Source organism: Cyprinus carpio, chromosome A23, assembly GCF_018340385.1.
Source record: "Cyprinus carpio isolate SPL01 chromosome A23, ASM1834038v1, whole genome shotgun sequence".
Taxonomy (NCBI): Eukaryota; Metazoa; Chordata; class Actinopteri; order Cypriniformes; family Cyprinidae; genus Cyprinus; species Cyprinus carpio.
In genome coordinates this window covers 18254072-18278324 of record NC_056594.1, presented here as the reverse complement: position 1 = coordinate 18278324, position 24253 = coordinate 18254072, and the positions used below count along the sequence as shown (strand labels likewise).

Here is a 24253-nt window from a genome sequence, read left to right as displayed (position 1 = left end):
TTTGTCAAGTGGATTCAAGCAACAAAAAAAGAGACGTGAGAGAATGAGCCATCTTGTTTATTCTTCTGTTGATTTCAACAACAATGGCGTGGACACACACGAATTTGTCTATATTCACACGAGGAACACAAGTAAAACGAGCATATTGATAACAGCAAGATATTACAAGACGTACATGAAGGTTATACTCAGTGCAATTCAAAATCTACGCTATAACACCAGCACGATAAATGACTCTCTTTCCTTAGATAAGGTAGGGTAGTAATTAGCGTGTTTGTTCATCTACACATTAATGTGCATTTTCTATAGGCAGTTTAAGTTGTTGGCGGAAATGTCTAAATATTTTCAACAAAGTAGCATGTAGAATAAATTAATAATTCATTCTTGCTATCAAAACTTTGTTTTTAGGTAGTGCCGTGGTACAATCTTTTAAAATAGTTAAGATTGGCTTCAAGCTATCCGTGTCTTCCGAAGACTTCGAAGAGCTCGATAATCATAATAAGTGTTTAAAGGGTAAATTACATAACTTAGGTTTAAAATACTACAAAACAAGAGTCTATGAAATCTCTAGGTAGAAATGTATATTGCAAATTTCCCATGATTAGGTAGCTTCTTTCGAGATTTTCAAACGATTGCAATCTCTGCTGAGTCCGATAAAATAATCGAAAAAATACAAACTGTAACCTCGCCCACTCACATAGAATAACAATAACGAACAATTAAGTAATCGATAAAGTATGTAATACAGAATGCATATTCTACACTTGCCATCCTCTTTGTCCGCACACATGGCACTAATGCAATATTGCCATATATTCGGATTGCAGAAATAGTGTTACACTGAACACAGTCTTGTCAATTTGATTTTGTAATGCCAGCATGTTGTGGCCTGATTTTATATACAAGGCCAATCGTTTTTAAAAGTGACAAGCTGATGCAATTATGCCAGTATTTCAAATGATTGCATCTTAGTCAATTTTACCCCCACCCCCCACCCAAACACCCTCATCAAGTATGAAATAAATTTTTAATTCCGTTAAATGCTTCTCATGCTGCTTACATTTCCCTAACTAAAACGATGGGTTATTGTGACCCAGTTAGTCTGGCTCTTTGAGTAATTTGCCAAATACACAGATCCACTGTTCGATAATGGTAAAAGTCCTCATGTATTGGTAAAAAAACAAACAAACAAAAAAAAAAAAACTTTTTTTGGGGCAGGTTTTGGTACTTTTGTATCGAGGGGGATTTTCTCACTTCTTGACCTGTTTGTAATAAAATTGGCGCGTCTTCTCTTTCATTGCCCATTCGCGAGACCTCTTCAATATCTGCCATATAACCATAAAAAAGACCATAAAATCACTCCTTGCTTTCCTCTTTCTCTTCCGTTTCCTTGTCTTCTCCTTCCTCCACCTCACCGTCCTCGTTGCCCTCTTCTTCGGCCTCTGCTTCAGCCTCTCCTCTCTGGCCCGGGAATTTGTCTTTGTTATTTTCTTTTTTCCACTTCATTCGGCGATTCTGAAACCAGATCTTCACCTGCCGTTCAGTTAAGCTCAGCGCGTGAGACACTTCAATACGGCGCTTGCGTGTGAGGTATGGGTTGAAGAGGAACTCTTTCTCCAGCTCAAGTGTCTGGTAACGGCTGTATGTCTGCCTTCCGTTGCGTCTCCCAGGAGCTTTGGAGTGAAACAAAAATATGTCAATTACAAGTCTTCATTCCTTCGTTCTCTTTCCATTTACATATTCTGGGATAGAGTTAAAAAATCATGAAGGAAACATCAATAGTAAGCTGCTAGCTACATCTATTTATATGTGCAAACATACACCCATACACATACCTCCACACATTACATATTAAAGACAAATACTGGCACAAAATAGTAATTTGTTTGCGTCAGAGTGTGCCTTATAGTCTAATATAGTCTACTCATTGCTAAGATTTCCCCCAGAACATATTCAAATATATCAGTTGTGGGCAGATAACTGTAGTTATCTAGGGGATATAACTAAGTTTCTATATAGTGACTTTCCTATTAGTAGATCCATGTCACATAATTTGATTTCTCGAATAAATGCGATGTTTCTATATTTGAGTTAGACATCAGCTTTAATTCAGGTCAGTAACGCAAAGAATTTCATTTAACCTGCTGCGAGGGAGCGAGCGAGCGCGAGCACGCCCGCGCACGCACACACACGCACGCACACACACAGACAGACAGACAGACAGACAGACAGACAAACAAACAAACAAACAAACAGGTTTTCCGTCACTCAAGCAAAATAAATAGACGGAACACCTTTATGTCCTCATTCAGGTTCATTACGAGTTTGTTTTAAATTTTAGTAAAACCTAATATATCTAAATAAGACTCCAATACACTTGACATTAGTAGGTGTTGAAAAGTTTTATTTTAGAATATAATTTGATCGGCAAACATTTTCTCTTTTCTTTTCTTTTAAATTTTTCCTTTTCGTTTTTCCCTCAACAAGAAGGAAACGCTGACCAATAGAAACAATCGAACAACGTCAGTTTAAATCCAACAAACTCACTCGAACTTTTGCCATTACTGTTTACCACTACACATTACAATCACCAATCTCTCCTCTTTCCTTTTAATCATCACATATTTGATAAAAACACACGGATAAAGTCCATCCATCCCGTCTTCACAATCTAGCCAACTATCAAATCCGCTATATCTATGTCCACAATATCTATTATTAAATTCAGTTTCGCAACCTGAAAAGCATAACCCACCTGATCTCTGTTTATGAACACTGAACGCTACAGAAGAATAAGGCTCTTGACACACTGACGCAGTCACACATATACAGTAAATGAACAGAATATGAAATAGTAAGTGCTCTAACCGTGAGGCCGCATCCATGGGAACATGAGGCTCGGAGAGGAGTTCTGACTTAAGTGGCCTTCTCCAGGGTTAGTGCTATTGGACGATTTACAGTCTGGGTATTGCGCTAAGCTGGCCTCTTGCTGGGTACCATAAAGCGGTTGCCTCGGAAGAGCTTCATATCCATAAAATTTCGTAGCGTCTCCGTGACATGCCAATGCACAAGGGTTCTGTTGATAACCGGGGTTGGAGATACCTGTGGTTCCGTGATGGAAAAAGTCCTGTACGTGATGAGACGGGTGTTGAAACCCCGGCGCAGCTGCTCCATGTCCGTATACAAGCGTGTGGCTTCGGGCAACGCTCTGTGGAAACCTGCAGTCGTAGTAAGTTGGCTCTAATGTTTCGCCGCCTTTGTACTTGGAAAAAAGAGGGTTAACAAAATAAGAGCTCATGTTTATCTAGCATTAAAAAGAGTCAGTCTGTTTGAAAAACAAAAATAAATTCCCCTCTCTAAATGGTTGCAACCTATTGTTGCAGTTCCAAATGGCATGCAACGCAGACAGAGCAACCGGAACTAGATGGAGAAATGCTGCCCCTTCGGACAATCTGAGGCAGCTCCCACTTCAACTCCACTCGCTTAGTCTCTCTCTCTCTCTTCCTATCGCCAGCCTTTTCCTTTTGCAGTCTCAAATCATGGCGTGCACGGTGGATGTGTGTTAAGGTTAAAGCTGGCTAGCTCCGACGGCTCAGTCACAAGCTCGTACTTTTTTTTTTTGCCTCCCACCAGCCACCCCCACTACAATGAGACCCCCCCAACCCCCACCCCTTGTCCCCTACACCCCACCCTTTGGCTCCTCATCTTTCCAGAGCGTCCACAGGCGTCTACCTTGAAGGGGAAACACAGTTGTCTGTGTGTTTTATTATTAATGAATAACATCGGCTGCTGATATTTAAGAAAGTAATCATTAAAGTTTTTAATGACTGCTTTAGAACCGCAGGTTACGGCAGCTTTATACTGGTCGTAGGCTACTGGTCATTTTGGTCTTGCGGTCACGTTGAAACAATTTTTCTGGCATTTCATTTATGATATAACTAGGTATCATTTTCTTCTAAAAGACCATACACACCCCGACCACTACACATCCATTCTGATGGTTTTATAAGGTTGTGTACTGAGCCATAACCCACAGGGACTACATTACTCAAGTTTACGAACATTACGAAGAAACGGCTAGAACGATTGACACCGCATACCGGCTAACTAAACACAAATTACAATAATAACAGCAATGGAAAATATGTAACATTTTAAGCCTATAATTAATTATTATTATTATTTATTGCTACCGCTGCTGCTGTTATTAAAGTTTGTGACAATTAGTTGTGACGTCTAGGCTACTTTGATTATTTGTGTTAGACTGCTAATACACAGAGAGAAAAGCTGAACACGCAAGCCTCTCTTGGCCCTCCTAAACCATACTAAAAAGTTGTAAATCTGCCGCACTGACACAATAAAATTGCGCAATAGATGCCTCGTTATTTTACTAGACACATTAATGGCGTGTTGTTTATTTCGGCTTTGCTCATTCAAAGGCCTTCCCAAAATATGAGCATGTGGTTTTGTGTCGTTACTTGATAATTTTTACACTTCGCTGTTAAACGGGAAAGGCGTAGGCTACACTCAGGCAATTTATAGACATCTCGCAGTCAATAAAGAGCAGATTCTGGGTCATTGTCTCAGTTGCAGGAACAAAGCTACTATGGAGTATTTATTTATTTATTTTGCAACGAAAAAAATAAAATAAAAACAAAACATGGTAATTAGGAAAATAATTTTATTTCATACAAAAGTAATGCGTAGCTATAATTTATTAACACAATTTTTTAAATAGGCTTATCGATATTATTATTATTATTAGATTTTGTTTTTAATAGCAATAATAATAAATGTAACACGAATTCAAATATGTATCATAATGCTGTCTAAAGGGGACAATTAAACTGAAATTTAAAGCTCCCGATTATAATAACATCAATGTCATCTTTAAAGCATCATATATAAGAGTGTTGTATATGCTTGTCAAACAGTGGCACAGACTAATGCGTCTTCTAAAAATAATAACGGTATCCAAAAATAAGTAAATAAACGGAAAGCATATCCTGCGACATTTGTAAACAAGATCTGAGACTAAAATGATGTCACGATTTCTCAGCGCCTTCAATAAATTAGCTATGTCAGCTATATAGCCTACTGCAGCATTGAAACCGACACCGTGCTTTCTATAAGTATCATCGGATTTTGACAAACAAAAGAAAGTGAAAAACGTCATAGCATGAACACTGGAGACAACATAAAAGCTACATTAAGAAGTAATAAACCAAACAATTGTTTTAAGAATATGATAAAGATGGTGTGAATGTAAAGTTTATTACTGTAGCGTGTCGACAATTTTTTAAATTAATTAAATTTTTAAAGCCAAAATTGTGATTAATAACAGAGAAGGCCATTCTTTCAGCACTCTTCTTGTAACACACTCCCAGGCTTTAGCGGCCCAAAATGCCTTAACTGTGAGTCAATAGCGCCATCTAGTGTGCTTGGGGGTAACTTTTACAAATGATCATTGACTGGAGGCCAAGGCCACACAATTCGTACCGAAAAACATACAGTAATCCAAATAAATTAGGACAATGACAGAAAGCTTATTTGAATGTACCTTTATAGGAAACTTTGGACTGTGAAAACACATAGCACTTTTAGCAGTACCAATACATGATTTAAAGGCTTACAGCACCAGTATGGATACTGTAAATTAGCTTTAAAAGCTTGTGTTAAGTGAAAACTAAGACTTTTCGGTTTAGCGTCGTTTAAAGACTAGGACTGACTTCTGAATGCATTTTGTGGTGTTGGTGGATTGCTTTTGCCTCTTAGCCCGAAGGACTTAATGGCTTTGCAGAACTCTTTGATAGGGTCCACCACCAACGTCCATTAAACCATAAAGTAATTTAGCCCAGACGTCTAGCCAGTTAGCCAGGTTGGCTTTGTTTGTCTGCATCTGAGACAAACAACACCAAGCTCCAACAGGGTTGTAAAACTAGCATTTTTGTTCTGGGGCGGAAACGTGGTCGATCGGGCTTTGAAATAGCCGCATCCTGTTCGTATTATTAAGGCCCACAAAAAGACCATTTCATCCCAGCGCAAGCGCGAAACATATGACCTTTAATTATATCTACAGCCTACCACCGCTGCTACTCGTAGGTCTATATAAATAAGTTCAAAATATTAACAATTTTACAATTAGGCATATTGCAGTTACCATAAGAGAGTGGTGACTTGAACAGTTTAGTCATAAATTAAAAAAAAAAAAAAATTCAGACGACAGGCCTCTGAGTTCAAACGCCAACAACGCGGAGCCCCTAGGTCTGATTAAAACAAGCCATTATTGTTGTAGTTAATTTTTTTGATTTATTTTTCATTTATTTATTTGCTCAAGGTTGATGACACTTCTGTAAAACATATGTATTTTGTGGCTCTGACATATTGGTACCACAGATTTCTCGCATTATTTTTCCTTTGAAAGGTTTTCATATTAATGAACATTTACTTTTTAAAACTAGGCCTACAATTACAAACAACAACAACAACAACAATAATTATCTTTTTATAATATTTATTTAAATGTCAAAATAAAATAAAACTTAATTTTAAAATGAGGAAAAAGAGTTTTGGTGCTTGGAAACAGGCTTGCAATTAAATACAAAACATTACAATAAATAAGGCATGGGAGTGGATGGGGCCTACCACAGGCTTTTCGGTATTTTATCTTTGTGGGATGTTTGACAAATTTGATATTTTGACGGTCACACTAAAAACGTCTTTACAATGGCCTTGCCATTGTGCACTTACTCAAACCTCAATACTTTCCACATGAGAATGTTGTATGTGTAGGCCAAACTCAATGCTAAAACTGGATAGCACACATTTAACTCGTTCTTGAAAACTGTATGCCTTCCTTGTGCGGTAAAATAAATGGAATGAGACACAAAAGTCAATTTAGCACGGTTGTATATATTTGGATATATCTACAATCTATGATGAAACTCATTTACAGTTTAAAGAATGTAAAATACACAAACAAGTAGGCCTACATCAGAAACAAACTAAGCACATCGACGCAAACACGTACATTTTTCAACTACAGAATTGTTATTTTTTTTTTATAAAATACTCGACTTTCAAACCTCCTACAAATAATGAAAGCATAGAAAATAAGCAACCACATAGAGAGCATAAATTAGGAATTTGAATATAAAGTAGTTCAAGTATTTTCTCTCCGAAACTTCGAGGCAGCTTCTCTGCAGAGTCCTCTTTTGTGTGTGTGAGTAAAGAAATGTTATGTGAATCCAAACTACGTATAATATTAATATGACTTAAGTCAGGATGGTAAAATTACACTTACATTAAATCATACTTATATCATCACGTTTTAAAGGATGTCCATTTGGGATAGCCTTTTCGTTTTCTCTGTTCCTGTTATGGGCCGAAGGTGCAAATGTTAAGACTTATAACGATACTAAATTACGATTTTCCTTCAGTCTGTATCCGGTGAATGACTTTTGGTCTATTGTTCTTTACTGTCGTTTTTTTCTTTGTTCATTTTCTTCATCTTCATCCGTCGGTTCTGGAACCAGATTTTGACTTGCCGCTCCGTCAGGTTTAGCACCCTTGCTACCTCATATCGCCGGTCTCTTGTGAGGTACATATTGAATAAAAATTCCTTTTCGAGTTCGAGTGTTTGATACTTGGTATATGGACAACGCTTCTTTCGAGTTGAGCGCGCATGGATCCAGTTTGCCACAGGATTATCTGAAAAACAATATATAAAAAGTGTGATTAGGTGCTGTTGTAAACAAATATGCTGTCAAAAATAGATTACTGTCGCATGAAGTTTACCCGATTATAGACTATAGTTTTTTTTTCTTGCTTATGACAGACGTGTATAAAGCAATATTATTTATAATATATATATTTAAATGTAGCACCTAACAACACTTGTCATTTTAGATCAGTCTTCAATTAAATGTTCAGGCTTAATATGTGTAAATACCAGGTAATTTCATAGGAGGTCCCCCTATCACTGTCTATTTCAAGTAGCTTTGGAAACTCTAAGATAGAAATGGCGCTGTAAACTGGTCAATGTACCTATTTGCTTTATAGGCCCATAAAAAAAAGCTAAGGGCTTGTGACTCAAGCCTTCACAAGTCTACGCTCAAAGTTCTGCTATGCAATGAATGCACTGTGAACATTCCACGTGCTGTTTCTTGATGTAAATGCAATGTTTCATTTATATGTAAATTATATTCAATTGACAACAGCCCCCGGTTTTTACATTTTTAATTTGACACTTCAGTAGTTATGCTGTAATACAGTCCACGACAAGTATAATTCAAAAGTAATATTACTATTTATAGATTGTAATAAAACATCACACTTGAAACCCAAAATTAGCTGTATAAATACTTAATTTGACATGTTAATACGCTTCCTCGCTTATACAGACGCCTGTATTGTTACTGAAACAACCGCAGACTAAGTTTATAAATTTCCACATTAAATCAAGCACAGTAATATTACTATATCGTACTAAAATTATTGATAATGATAATGGTACGGCTATTTGTAAACATCACATGCAACCTTCTTTGCCAGACTTGGCTTTTTAGGAGACCACTTTATGGCTCAAAATCCGTTTTACAACCCAATCCTATGGCGTTTGTCATCAATGGATAGCCCCAAAGCAGACTTGAGTCGGCCGAGAACAGCACAGAGGATGAAAGGGTATAGAACTTGGTTTTACGACGGACAACAGCCAACCACCAAGCGAACGCAATAAACTGGGAAGCATCCCATTCTCGGTTGTAAACAAGAATAGCTCTAACTTACTCGGGTCTAATTCAGCCTTGTCGTCTTTGTGCTTCCCGGAAGACAGACTCTCCGTCTCAGGCGACGGTGTGTTCTGCTGCTTTTCTCGAATGTCGACGGCGGAGCAGTAGAGATAATCCGTGTAAGTGCGTCCGTTCGAGCCCAAAGAGTCTCCAGTACGAGGATCCTGGAAGGTGTCGGGCTTCAGCCCGTAGTGCCTGCTATTCCCTGCGTATCCTGGAAAAGACACGGTACCGGGGATAGGCTCCAGCCAAGAGCGAACGTACCTTGAGTCTGTGCCTAGGTGAGATTGGTGAGTGTATGGATGGTAAACCACTGACGACTGAGAGTGAACAGGGGCCCACGAGGTAGTAAAGACTGGTGGTTTCGGGGCAAAGCTGCAGGACGGGTAATCCGCGCATTCCGGTACCAGGGGCGTCGGGCGTGAGCTGGAGGATATCGGACCAGTGGCTGTGAAACGACTCGCCAGAACATCCTCGCTCTCATGGTTGATCAAGGAATCCACATAATAATTACTTATGGGACCCGTAGCCGACATGGCGATGTTTCCCTTCTCTTTTACATGCATCCGATTATTATATGGAGTGTATGTGTACTTTTTTATCTGACCGTAGAACAATCAAGACAGGTAATTATTTCAGAAAGCTTCCCCAGCTGGGATTGGACGCCTATGGAACACGTGATTGCATTTACCCCCTGAAAAACTGCACAGCAGATCAATGCGCGCGTTCTCCTGGAACAGCAATGCACTTCGAGCTTGCAGTAGGTTGCTTAATACTAATGTTATCTTTTTAACAGAGCCTTAACATATGAATATGGTGTGTTTCTAATACATTATGATGCAAATGATTAAGGTAAATAGCTATTTGTAGTCTTACGAAGCAGCAGTGTGTGTGTGTCAACGGTCTAAAAAGGGCACTATTTGTTGGTGTAATCAATCTCTGTCGAGAGAATGCTACTGTGCTGTGGCTAGCCTTGTACGCATCCCTCATTGCACAATGTTATTTATTAAAACAATTAGAAAAAAAGAAATATATGTATATTTCTTTCTCAGTTTCATTATTAATTATATATAATTGGAAAGGACCCAGTGGAATAATTTTGACAAATATACGGCTCTTGTGCTGTGTAAAGGGTTGCTTTTACGCACGGATGTCCTATTTTCCAAGAGTTTCAAATAAATACAATTGGGATATCCCTCATAAAATGGAGTTTTAAACAAATCGGGGCGGTGGGAATAGTAAGACGCCTGAAAACGCACCACAACTGCGGCTATATTCGTCAAGTGGTCGTGCATGCTTTTATGTCCTTCAATAAATTTTTACGAGGACCATTTGATTGTTCATAAACGTGTCGTTAATAAAACTGCAGTTGAGTTCCTGGTATTACATAAAACCAACACCACGCTTGTGAAAGAAGTCTCATCAAACCTCTGTCGAATATACCAGAAAATAGACGAGTGACTGTTCACCAACTCTGTTAGCTCTAAAAATTGTATGAGAACGCTTTGAAAAAAATAATAATAATGTTTTTGGCTTTATCCGTTTTACTGCGAGATTTTTTTTAAAAGTTATTTGCATAACACAATCTACACAAGTTTTGTAAATTCTCTATACTTCCCAAACTTTTAATTTCTATCTTTCTTTCTTTTTTGTTTCTGCAATTTGCAATTTTTGCGATCCAACTTAATTCTAGTTGTTGTAATACGAGGCAAATAATCTTGTTAACTGAAACTAAAATTATACTAAAACTAACAATACAAGCTATGTGAAATGTTTTTTAAATAAAAATACATTTTCGATTCATTTGGTTTCCTAATTTTGAATTATTAATACTGGCTTACACATACACAATAAAATCATTTTATCCTACACATCTATTAAATACTTTCTCTAAATACTCCATGCTCTTGTTGTGTAAATGACACCGCTTGAACCTTTTACAGTTAATATGTGAATCGCTGTATTTTAGATTTTATTTTTCTTATAAGCGTATGGCGGCACTTGGAAATCTGTTGATTTTGGTCTGCAGTCATTGTCAGTGTTAGGCCCAGTATGAAACCGGCCACATGAGGTCAGGCTTTTTTTTCCGCCCTGTTTTCTGTGGGAACTCCAGACATTATTAAAATATAGCCACACCAAATAACAATACGTGGGAAATTCAGACTCTTAATATAACTCTTGTACTACAAATAGCTATTAAAACTGTTACAATGTTATATTAGTTAAATCGTTTACAGAGACTCGACCCAGAGTAATGAGTGCCATTATGCCTCTCTTTTCAGTTGTAAAACAGCCAATTAAAGTTTTTGATTCAGCAAAACAACTAAAAGCAAAAGAAAGCAAAGAACACTATATTTGTGCTTTTATGCCGTTTCATTTATTCATTATTTGTTTTATAGGAAGGGTTGCTGATTATGAGGTGGATCTTATTCCTCCTTGTAATAGACTGCGGAAGCAAAATAATTTCGATTCTCTGAAGAAAATGAAAGTAAGATCGTATGTCACAGTATAAATAATTGAAAGCTTTGGTGTGAGACTGTAGCATGTTGTCGGAATCAATGCATCTAATCAAATTGTTAAATTGTTAAAATAATTACGCTGTGGCATATAGATACAGAACAAACAAATATAACGTGTTTAATATGAAACATTCCTCAACAACATCTGTAAATAACCGTATCTCATATATATATATATATATATATATATATATATATATATATATATATATATATATAAATAAAACATACTGCAGCATAGTGCAGTCAGTGCCGCTAAAGACCCTTTATCTGTTTTTCCGAGGGCGTGGTACCTTGATACTAAAGTTGCTTTCACTTAGCCTACGTTATTTATTTATTCATTTAGGCCTATATATTTATTTATTTAATTTTCCCCATTATTGTGTTCTAATGTTGTTCGTGTTAACATGTATACATGTAAAAATGTAATTTGTTTGATATTAAGTGAACGACCCATTATGAAAATAAAACATTAAACCGTGTATAAATGTTTGACTGTTTTATGAGTGTCTGTGAAATTTCTAACTAAAATTTTAATCTTAGTCCATCCCTATTTAAAATTTCAGTTTTTATTGTGGTATAAAATTAACTATAAAGGCTAGAGATTAATACGAATTCAGTGACTAACAAAGATATTTTTTCACACCTGATATCAGTTTATTAGATACACAATGTCAAATTTATTGCGCTCTTTCCCCTCGAACAAGGGAGATATAATTTATAATTCGCTATGTGGTCGCATTCATTTATAAGATAACGATCTTGTGCTTTAACAATGTACAGATCGGTGGAATATAGTATTCGCTGCAGTCTTGGCAGTTAAGCTGTGCAGAGTGACTCAGGATAAAAATGAGCCTCTGCGGTGCACACTGCACATTTACGAGCACACTAGTGGGAGCTCACTCACTGTTCTATCCATCCCAACATATAGCTTTTAGAGCATACACATTAGCCTATAACAGACATCTTTAGGATACAGAGATTCACACGTAGCATATCATATCTAAAATACAGCACTTTCCGCTGTGTGGCTAAAATAAAGCAAATTTATTGTTTATACGGTACAAGGAGCTGCTTATTCACCCATTTCCCCACTAATGCATTTCGTAGTCTCGTTTTACCATAAACAATGCAGTTTTATATAATAGCTACACATAGCTTTTTCTTGTATTAGCATAATTGAATCCTTCAAATGGGTTTTAAGTTGTCATTAAGAAACATATTTTCCATTCTGAGACAACAACAGCACGGCAGTATCATTGCTAATGCACTCTGATTTATGGGAATATATCAACATTAATCTCCAGCTTTCTTTCTGTTACAAAAAATTAGGCTACTCTGCGATCGACTTCAGTATTTCTTTTAATACTGATGTCGTGAAATACCTAAAAAGATACCTGAACTCCTAAAAGTCAGGAATAGGTTCAAATTAATATTTTCTTAAATATTTAAATCTTTCTGAATTTATTCCAAGCAATATCATTATTTATTTATTTATTTTTGGTATGAAGTATAATGAGGAATGTTAACATCTGGCAGTATACCTAGACCTAAATAACTAGCATTACTACACATTACTAGCATTTTAGTACACATTAGTAAAAAGACAACACGGTGTTAAAATACAGATGTCGTATGGGTGTCAGTCCAGAAGATTGGAATGAATCAATCCAAAATCATTTACACATTATTTCTTCATGTTATGTGTTGAAAAATATAAGGTCCTGTACTAGTACTACGTTTTTTTATTTTACTGTATTTTATTAACTGTATTTTATTTTAGCTTTCAGCGTGCCATGCTCAACGTGAACATATAATGCACTATACCGTTTCCTTTAATGCCTTCATTTAAATATATATTAAATGAAACAAACATTTTAGCAAATTTGTAATGTTGATTTCATGTCTAATTAAAAGAAACCACATAAATATTTGCCATTTTTAGTATTTTGTGTTTAGATAGACCTATACTTTCATTTACTGGAGAGGCAAAAAAAGCTGAATCATAACAAGTGGTATCCAGTATCATATTACAACATCATATTAATGCTTGCGGCCTTGGGCAACATAAACAGAAATACAGCAATAGTGCAAAGGTTTAAAATTTCAATCAAACAAGTGTGCTGAATTAATATAGCCTCATGAGTTATTTGTCGTGTCCAATTAAAAACACCAACTAAGATTTATTTAAAAAAAAGTACTACATTAAATACATATTGTGGTTTTTAAAAAACAGCACTGAACAGATGGCCGAATCAAAAACTTTTATTTAACAAAGTGACCTGCTTTAGATTAGAAACCCTTTTTTATTAAGGTCTAGCTGCAATCAAGCTTGGTTCCATACAAAGCCGTAAACTAAATTCAGTTTAAATGGAGAGCAAAATGTGATCCCGCATGAACGCAATAGCTACATAACAGAACGTGATTAATTTGAAACGATGAATTCGTTTAAAATAACCACGTGTGCTGACAATTGCCTTCAGGTTTGTTCACTGAAAATATAAACTAAAACAGTGAAGCAAAAGATCTGAAATCAAAGAACAACGCAAAAATATATAGCCACAGTACAGCCGTCAAATTATCCTAATTTAAACCCACTGAAAACAAACCAGCAATAATTCAAATGCTTACATATTACGTTCTGCACCAAACAAGGGACAGGCCATTGCTAATGCTACTACAGATAATGCCACACGTTTGGAAATAGTACTATATACTCCAGAACGCAAGCAAACATTCCAACTACATACTAAGCAGAAGGTGTTTTGATGTCCACCAATCCTTAGGCTATTTGAGGATATTGTCGCTATATCCGCATGATAGGCGGCAGTGTCCTGTGGGGCTGTTACGCGTGCTGTAAACTCTTTGTTGGTGACGCATTCCAGAGGAGAACCCCATTCACTCAACTGAATGAAAATGACTTTGGATTCCAGACTGGGGAGGGGAGGGGGTTAAGAAAACAAGCATATATGGTGAAATCCAAAGTCTACTCTCCCAGGAAAAAAGGACAAGTCGTTGCTGAGGCCCTTTACAGCAAACAACTTTACCAAAAACATTACCTTAAATAAATTAGCTTATTATTTCTACATATTATACAGCTGAAATAGTTTTAGAAGGCACTGTCTCCTTACTACTGTGCAGTGTATATAACGTCATAGCACAAACACTGATGTTCCCCTCTTATTAATGGGGGGTAACCCCAAACCCACAGGTTTAGACTGATTTAAAATAAATAAATAACTATATATATATATAAAAAAAATCATATTTATTTTAAAAAACATCTGAAGACACATATTCCGCACTGCACCTAACTAATAAAAAAATAAAAATAAATAAATAACAGGCACTGTAACTATAACCTAAAATTATTGTTCTCTCTCTGCTTTTCTGTATAAGTATATTATACTAAAATGTATTACTAAAGAATAAATAAGTGTAGAAATGATCGCAGAATTTAGATTTAATGTGCCGAGTACATTAAAAAGTACTAAAAAAAGTTTGTATATAAAATTATATAATGCCAAAAAGTTTTATTCTAGTCGACATTATTATTTTGATATATGCCTACAGAATAATATATAGAATAAACTAACCAATTTTTTCAAACATTGTCTGCCGTGGATACTAGCCACAGTAAGTCTGTTGTGGCAACGCTTTTTAATGTGCTTTTGCATGTGCTGTTACTACCACTGCTACTGTTCTTGCTGCTGACATGTAAACACAATTAGTTTAAACGGCCCTTTACAAATGCAGTTTTTCTATTTTGAGCCAGGCCGTTTACAGGTTAAAAAAAGTGTGTGGTTGGCCCACGTTAGTGAAAAGTAGCGTCGCACTTAAGTTTAATAGCTTAGTAGTTTAATTTTATATTTGTTAGGTCAGGTTTCAGTACAACATCAAAGCCAGACAAGTTTAATCAAATTTGCAAACGTGTTTAGTCTCATACACACAAGCGCACGTGGTATTGACTATATGCAAAGAATAAATTCATAATTGACCAGGTCAGGTTTCAGTACAACATCAAATATATATATATATATATATATATATAAAACAAAAAAACCACACACACACACACTATATATATATATATATATATATATATATATATATATATATATATATATATATATATATATATATATATATATATTATATATATTTTTTTTTTTCCCTCCTCTCATAGCCGTCCGTCAGTCCATCATTTTATTTATTTATTTATAAATTACACTTAAGTTTCTATTGTTATTGAGGTAGGTTTGTAATTCTTTTTTTTTAAATATGTTAGTAAATTTTTTTTCTTATTTTTGGTTGAAAGAATGAGCAATAATAAGGACCGTACTAAGTTTGCCCCTTGATGTTAACAGTCCTTCCTCCCTCTGAGAGTCTAAATTCTTTTTTACAACCCGACACATAAAGGCGAGCAAAGGAGAAAAAAAGCCCGCTGTGGCTATAATCGCTCAGTTCATTTACAATGCCATTTGCGGAAACTTAATTGCACAGGGTGTAATTTAACGGCAATTGTCGCCCTTGATGAAGACGAACTGACGTAATCAAGGCAGTTTCTTGTTGTCGAGCCAAGAAGCCAATCCCAACAACATGAAACTACCTAAACCACGCACCAGCCGTGCGTAACGGCGTAATCCACAGGAGACAAACAACAAACTCTGCAAAGATAAGTAAGGATCTTATTCCATTCCTCATAGCCTCGAGCTTTAATTTAATCAAACCTCGTTTGTAATAGTTCTAGTATGCATGAAAGGCCAGAGCTTTTGGGTAGTTTTAACAACTTGCACCAAAATGAACACGAAATGACACTTAAATCAACCTGTATTGCTATTTCTAACACAAAAAAATGTTAACAATTCAGAGAGACACACTGGTAAATTAGTAGCATGCAAATGAGTATGGACCTTCAACAAGAATGATACTGTCAAAAGAGCTTCCTGTGGCTTTTTGCAGATCAAGAAAATTTTTATAAAATTGTAGTTAAAAAGAGAATAATTGTCCTTCAGAGGGACTGCAAGAAGCTTATATTTATTAATAACACATAATGTTAGTATAAGTTGATCTCCACAACTTTAACTTGTGCTTGGAAGATGGGGCGCAATTATCGACAACAGCACTCTCTTATCAACAACTGTCAGAAGCACCGAGCAAAGTCCACATCTCAAGAAATTCGTTCAAATCAAAGCTGTTATCCATGTCAGCGATTGAGCTCAATCGATAAAAAAATAAGGAAAACGTTATCCTACCTTGAACCTTCTGCACACGATCTGATTAACGTTGCTCATAGGATCCACTCATTCATTCTCCACCGCTGTAGGTTTAGGATCCTTCCGTGTTCAGTCCATCGTATCATAGCGTCCCATTACTCCACATTGAAAGGTTCCTGGTTCCAAAACAGCCAGGCAGACCGCAGAGCGCGTCAGTGAGGCCAGCACATTGCAGTTCCGAGTATGTGAATTAGCCCTCCTCCACTCACCTTTTAATGCATCTTTACTGCAGCAGCACATTATATTTGCAGATCATAAAATCCACCCCCAGCGCTTTCCAGGACCGTCATGACATTACAATTTTATGACCTTGACTTACTGTGGTCACCTGGATAATATTTAAATCAACGTTATGGGTCTCCCTCTCATACTGAAAGTGCTATCCACTTCTCTTTCTGACTCTCTTCCCTGTCCTCACCCAAAATTTCTCTGTCAACATAATACAGGAGAAAATATGCAAGGGGAAGGACATACCAGGACATATATATTTTCCCACCCCCTGTTTTATTTATCAGCCTCTCGAGTTAAACATCAAATTGACAAATACACGTCAAAGAACAAAGCATGCAAAATACAGAGCGCGCATTGTAGGACAAGCGCACTGACAGCAAACAAACTAACCTAAGATATCGAATAGACATCTCGTTCATATATATAAGTTTTTTTTTTTTTTTTTTATTACAAATCTGCCACGAATATTTGCACCAAGCATCCTTTTCTTATGCTACTGGCATATTTACAATTATTATTCTGGCCTATTTAACAATGATAAATTAGGCTCGGATGTAAACTAAATGTAATATTGTTAGCAGGATGTTCCAGTCCCTTTGCATTAAAAGTCGTGGACCAGTGCTATTTTGTATTTGTATATGTGTGTATATGAGTCTGTCAAAAGGAGTCAAAGGGAGAAATGAGAAAAAAAGAGATACGGAGAGAGAGAGAGAGAGAGAGAGAGAGAGAGAGAGAGAGAGAGAGAGAGAGAGAGAGAGAGAAAGAGGGGACTGAACGTGGGAAAAGCGAGATAGCATGTAATTTCTTATTTTTCCTTTTGTCTGTCTTAAGCGCTCAGTTGAAGCTATAGCCTGTTAGCTCTGGGACGCGACTTTCTCTGTTGAGCTTCTTTAGCTTCATCCTTCTGTTTTGGAACCAGATCTTGACCTGTCTGTCTGTGAGGTTGATACTCTTGCTGATCTCCAGACGGCGCTCTCGAGTCAAGTACATGTTGAACAAGAACTCCTTCTCCAGTTCAAGTGTCTGATGTTTTGTGTAAGGACATCTCTTCTTTCGTCCACTTTTCGCTTGTAGCCAGTTACCCGTTGTTTTTTCCAATTTAGCCTCATCTGCAGAAGTAGACGAGAGAGAGAGAGGAGAAATCTGTTATCCCGGAGTATGATTGCACTACAATAGAACTGACTGTGACACTACAAATGCTCGCTTGACTATATTATTTAATTTCTTCTCCACAAAATTGTCATATTCATATTTTAACATAGTTCATAGTTCTTCAGAATAAACATGCTGAATTGATTGTATGGGCTTATTTAAAAGTTTTAATTTAAAACGGCTTTTGCAAAATCAAAGCTATTCAATGATGCCGATTCCCCCTTTTTAATTATTATCTGTATATGAGTTGTTATACTTTTTTTTTTTCTTTTTTACATTTCCGTACGATTTCACAATTCCAATGGTGTGATTAAAGTCATCGGTCTGTAATTACTTTTAATTTAAAACGTCATCTACCAAAACAAAAACGTTTTTTTTCTCCTAAAAATCATAATAATGATAAATATACTATGCAAATAACAAAGACATATATTTTAATTTTTTGGCTGATTTATTTAGTTAAATTAACAAAACATTAACCAAGACTTCAAAAAAAAAGACGCAACTGCTTCAGATGAAACAACTTTAAGTGTGTTATTACTGTAGATTTAAGAACATTTCAAACTTTCAAACATGTTAATAACTGGAATTAAACAAACAAGAAAACGAAATAAAAATGATACATTTTAAAAGACGAAATTTAAAAAAAGATGTCATAATTGTTGGTCTTATTTCTCAGTTGGGCTATATCAGTTACACATTTAGTAAACCACAAGTAGGCCTATTTATTTAATTATTTTAGGACCACACACTGATTTTAAATTTCCTACATAAGATTTGAATGAATGGTGTACTGACATTTTATAACGACGGATTACAAAAACAATACAACAAAATAAGTGCAAAAATGTCCAATTAATTAAACGCTTTAAATATAAACTTCAATTACTATTGAAACGGCAATTATTTTGTTTTTTTCGTTCAATGTCTAAAAAATTATATTCACATAGGCCTATTTACCAATACCATAAAGCTATAATTTAAACATTTCTAATTCTTAATTTAAACCTGTATGAAAAAATAACAAAATAATTTGAATTACATAGCCTACTGTAGGCTATATTGTGGCATTTGAACGGGGATGCGGTGAAAACGTATTTTTCACTTCCCTATACTGCGGGTATATTTGAATGTGCATGTAAACAACCTGGAGCACAATAAAAAAATCGATTAGCCTGTACTATTTTGTTTTGTTATGCTTTCATAGATGTTTAAGAGCGCACTTTAACACTGCGCCTTAATCCTAAAATGATCCTGTTTATATCAACGCCAAGACCCATTTTTATTGTTGTAACGGTGCTAAACGTTGTTTCAATTTTAAGTTCACATTATATTGTTTAATTGACTGCTGTTCTGTAAAAACAAACTAACAGAAAACAACAAAGAAAACACACACACACACACACACACACACACACACACACACACACAGAAGAACATCCCACGTGGGCCTGTAATACGTAGTTATGATGCCCAAAGGTCCTGAGCAGTCGTCGGTGCAACAAGCTAAAAGGTCTTCTATTTTGACATGCAACTTGGTTGTCATTTCACACGTTGTTGCCTACATAGAAGGGAGCGCGCTGTTATTATGTGTGTGTGTGTGGTGGTGGGGAGAGAGAGAGAGAGAGAGAGAGAGAGAGAGAGGGAATTAGTTATCACCTTTCAATTCGCTCTCGGAATCATCAGTACAACTGTCTGTTTTTGAGACACTCTCCTCTTTTCTAGTCTGTCTCTGTTCCATGTCGTCTTCCTGCGTATTCCGTCCCTTGTCTTCTGGGTCCTGCCTTGCTTTGCTGCTTTTCATATAAGAATCTGCTGCTAGTGCTTCAACAGGCGTGGATATTCTGGGTATTGGGTTAAAGTCCGAGCCGAAGTCATCTCCATGGTGGCCCCTTTCACTGGCGTACACCTGGCTCCGTCGGAAATAGTCGGGGGTGGAGACGGCGCTTTGATTCGGGTGGCTGTTATTGTCTCCCAGACGGATGTAGGTGGATTTCTCAGCGGACTCTTTAGCGCTGTCGATATCAGGCTGGTAAAGACAAGGAATCGCTTCCTCTTTCACATTACTGGCTGGAAACGAGCATGGGTGCAAAGGCTGGGCAACAGGTTGTGAGCCTCTGTAAGTTTTAGAGCCTGCGATCCAAGTGTCCCGCTGCGACAGGTAATGTGAGTGCTGGTAACTGATGAGATGCGTCCCATTCGGATGTAGATCGTCCCGTTTGTAGAGAGGAGTACCAACAATACCAAAACTACCCATCATGGAGGAACCATATTCTGCAGACGTTTGCATATACATTCCGGAGTTAGTAGAATAGCTCTCACCTCTGTAAGGAGATGTTCTTCCCACCAGCGAGTCCATCAGGAATGTGTTGGCTGCCACGTTGTTCGGGCATGACATTTTGCTACTTGCCTTGTTTTCCTTTTGTTTCAAAACGATCTCCTTCTTGCCGAAGTGGATAAGGACAGTAGGACGCTGACATCTTTTGGGGGGGCGAAAAATATCAGCAACATAATTATGGATTCAAGGCGCTTTGTCATGTGATTTTCAGACCAATGGGGTTTTGAAAGTGGCCTTGATGCGCCAGACCGTCTTGACGTCAGTGGGGTCAAGTTGTTGAATTTATGTGCTACAGCATGGAGCAATGGCGCCATCTAGCCGATTTTTACGGACAAGGAAACCAAGTACAGAACAAAGAGCAATAGTTTTCTTCAGATACGTAGTTACGTGGCTTGTGCGTCTGCAAAAGAAAGAGAGAGAGAGAGAAGTAAATTAATCACTTTCTGGAAATTAAAGTCAAATATCACAAGGTTAGTCAATATAAAAATGGTTAATATACACTTTTACAAGACAGTACATGCAGTCTCTTTTTTCAAAGTGGACATGCAATTTTATAGAATAGGGACGTTGTTGACACATTTTGTCTATTTTCCTGTCTGTCACGACACACTACTTTATCAATTTTTAGTTGCAAATTCCATCAGTTGGATTAGCTGAAAATTGTTTATATTAAATGTCATATTATAATTTGGTGCTTTGCTTTATTTTTTCTTTGTAAGATGAGGTTATTATGTTTTATGTTTCACCCATTATCTTTTTCTGCGTAAATTGACATGAATTTTTTGAAATATACAGGAAAATCACATAAGCCAAGGAAGGGTTTATTTAGAATCTCCAAACTGAAAAAAAAGTTTAAATTGTACTTTAATTATACAGAAATAATTAAGAAGAGCATATTTTTAGTTGTGATTGCAGTGATTTTTATTATTAACTGTTCATAAATAGCCTATATTTGTAAACTTCGACGCTAAATGAAAAGCAACATGAAAACTGAAAACTGAGTATTAAGTTAGTGTGTTGAATTTTATTATACATTCATTATATAATACATATAAACCCATTTGGAATATTTTCCATTGCAATTTTTTTGTCAAAACGGGTGAAAATTATTTTTCTATTTTCTACCATATTTCCTACATACGCTCTACATAAATATAGTTTTCGGTTTTAGTACAGATTTCAAAATAGTGAAAAGGTAAAAAGACACACTGTGTCTTCATCAGTTCATTAGTATGCCGTTTTGCCAAGCTGCATCGAATTCGGTAGAGGAATGACGATACACAATGTACTGGGGGGAAAATCTTAAAGCTTACGTAGCTATATTCATGTATTATGTTTGGGTCCTTTTTGCTATTACCTACGATAATTTATAACAATTTATATTTGTATATTTGTATTACCCCTTGGACTTGAATGATCTTTTCTGTGTTTGCTGGCCAACGAGGTCAGCGCCTGGGACCCAGCTTGAGACATGGTGGATTGTTGTGATTGGTCTGTTCTCTTGTCTATCACTCAGCCTTATAAGACAAACAAATTCACTTTCACAATAGAAATAAAAACACAAAGACTTGGGGGTTTTAGATCTCACCCACAATTTTCTTATGCGGTATGTTGCATGATCTGATCTGTCATGTAAATCAATATATTATTATTATTATTATTACTACTACATTTTATTGTTAATTTTAATATAAAAATGAACACGTTAAAATTTCTAAGTGAAATCCACATTATTAAAAGGGATTAATATTAAAATATGAAAATATGTTTATCAAAGCATTGGCCTACACACACACACACACAGACACACTGCACACACATACACACACACACACACACACACACACACACACACACACACAGACACACTGCACACACATACACACATTTCTATATCACACATACACACATTTCTATACCCTCTCATTTAAAATCTGTATCCCTCTTAAAGTTATGTAGCGTGTAACGAAACACTGTAGACGTATCAGGTCCATGTGGAATATGAACCAGAAATTTTAAAAGCAAAACTGCTTAAGCGTCTTATTAAATTACAGGTAATGCTCTCCACCCACGATAGCACAGTGACTTTCTGATTCCAGATGTGAATACAATGAAAACGTATTTCAGAAGATACATTTACATATTTAAATTGCAGTTAACTTTGTTTATTGTAATATAATGTTTTGCTGGGATTTATGTCTAGAAACAACGAGACAGCCCGATGAAAACATTAATAATGTCTGTACATTATGCATTATGGATGAATATATTCTTTAAATGTAATGCTTTTTTATTATTATTGTTGTTGCTGCGAAAGTACGTTCTTGAACAAATTATTGTGCATGTATTATTAAAGTGTATTTACTTACTGTTGAATTAAAGGCTGTCATTGTTTCTTAATGTAAATAAAAAGCGTGCTATCAACTGTTCTTTTGTTTCTTATTTCAAAACAATTCAATTAATAGAATGAAAACAACAGCAACAAATAAAAATTACAACAAATAAACCTAAAAACAAACCGGTGCAATCTTTCTCTGTTTGAATTACTTATTTCTCTGTTTGTCCGTGTGCATGCTGAAAAGAAAACATGAAAAGGCTCTAAGCCCTTTTTTTTTACATTATATTTTTTATAACTTAACTCTTCCCTTCGAGTGAAGTTTGTGATACTATTGAAAGTCTGCAGCTGTTACTGTTAAGCAGAGAAAGCTAATTCCCTTTTCATTGGGGGATCAAAGATATATCACAGGGAATATTGAATTGCACAACAATCGCGTAAATTGCACAAAACAATAAAGTGTGTAGCCTGTAAAACATAAAGATAAATAAAAATTATGTATACCAGCTTTTTCATAAGCTTGTATTTATATTCCTATCTTTTATAAGAATTATACTTTTTTATATTTGGTTCTTTTTCGACCTTTTCCTTGCAATGATTTATATATATATATATATATATATATATATATATATATATATATATATATATATATATATATATATATATATATATATATATTTTTTTTTTTTTTTTTTTTATTTTAACAGGTATTGATTTCTGATCATTTTTAAGAGTCGTTACATGCATTGTTATGTAAATTGTGTTAAAATTGCACTGAAAAAAAATAAAGAAAAGTCGTCAAAACGACTTTGAAAAGTGAAACACAATACATCCATATTAATCGCGTAGGCCTCTACGTATAGCCTAAGTCTGTAGGCTTTGAAAGGAGTAAAAACATGGCAGGGGATTCGATGGGTATTCCGTGCCTTTTTGGAACTTAAACCACCATAGAACATATTTCCAATTTAAAGAAACGCTTTTTAAACGTTTCCCCTCACCAAACAGGCGTCCACCCCCAGAGGTCTATGGAAATTTATGGTTGATGCATGTAACGTTTTAAAGACATTTATAAATCAGAGAGTGGTAATCGCAAAGCACATCAGCATAATATTAAATTGTAATATCTGGAAAGACCATACAAATGACTAGTGGGCACAAGTGGCGATTGTATTTACAGCTTTTCATCACATACTGGAGTGCGGAAGTAAGTATAAGCGTACAAAGAGTGTTAATAGACTCTGTCCAAAGTCAGCAACTGTACAGCATGAAGTAGGCTACAAACAACAATGAACAACACCGAATCTTTCAGACCACACACACTGGAAACTGTATATGTTTTGTTACTTACAACATTCCAATATTTTATAAAATCTGATGGAAAAAAAGTCTGATTTTATTTATGTTATTGGATCAGTGAAAACGTTCTGTTGAATTATGGTGACTTATATGTAAAAATTAAATCCAAGTTGTATTTACATCCAAGTCCATAATCTTTATGTTGATGCCTCTGAAGTCTCCGCCATTTTCCATGCTGTCAGCTAAGAGCTGATATACGCAATTTCTTGGCGTCCATATGATACGCAGTTTTGGCGTACATATAGACTAATACC

General features: G+C 35.9%; 3 protein-coding genes across 3 annotated transcripts in view; all 3 read right to left on the bottom strand.

Moving 5' to 3' along the window:
• LOC122135113 (homeobox protein Hox-C10a-like) overlaps positions 1–20817 on the bottom strand; it is a 47244-nt gene extending 26427 nt beyond the window's left edge. Inside the window, exons 1-2 of the mRNA XM_042713564.1 lie at positions 19627–20817; positions 16564–17924 (exon numbers count right to left, since the gene is read on the bottom strand). Coding sequence (XP_042569498.1) covers positions 17650–17924; positions 19627–20365 — 1014 coding nt within the window. The 5' untranslated portion in view covers positions 20366–20817 and the 3' untranslated portion in view covers positions 16564–17649. The remainder of the gene's footprint in view (positions 1–16563; positions 17925–19626) is intronic.
• LOC109113343 (homeobox protein Hox-C8a) lies at positions 42–3625 on the bottom strand. Its single transcript, XM_019126134.2, has 2 exons — positions 2869–3625; positions 42–1673 (listed from the first exon to the last, which is right to left on the bottom strand). The coding sequence occupies exons 1-2, from the start codon at positions 3296–3298 to the stop codon at positions 1357–1359; spliced, it is 747 nt and encodes a 248-aa protein (XP_018981679.1). The 5' UTR covers positions 3299–3625; the 3' UTR covers positions 42–1356.
• Positions 6893–11446, bottom strand: hoxc9a (homeobox C9a). Its single transcript, XM_019126128.2, has 2 exons — positions 8788–11446; positions 6893–7710 (listed from the first exon to the last, which is right to left on the bottom strand). Exons 1-2 carry the CDS (start codon positions 9353–9355, stop codon positions 7466–7468), a joined length of 813 nt encoding a protein of 270 aa, XP_018981673.2. The 5' UTR covers positions 9356–11446; the 3' UTR covers positions 6893–7465.
• Positions 20818–24253: the final 3436 nt, after the last annotated feature.

What these genes read in the sequence shown, in the direction of transcription:
- LOC109113343 (XM_019126134.2), bottom strand. Translation starts at nt 3,298, where the DNA reads ATGAGCTCTTATTTTGTTAACCCTCTTTTTTCCAAGTACAAAGGCGGC. An exon ending in CCCATGGATGCGGCCTCACG is followed by an intron (nt 1,674 to 2,868) that starts GTTAGAGCACTT and finishes TTCACTCCAAAG; the next exon opens with CTCCTGGGAGACGCAACGGA.
- hoxc9a (XM_019126128.2), bottom strand. Translation starts at nt 9,355, where the DNA reads ATGCATGTAAAAGAGAAGGGAAACATCGCCATGTCGGCTACGGGTCCC. An exon ending in CAAGGCTGAATTAGACCCGA is followed by an intron (nt 7,711 to 8,787) that starts GTAAGTTAGAGC and finishes ATTGTTTTTCAG; the next exon opens with ATAATCCTGTGGCAAACTGG.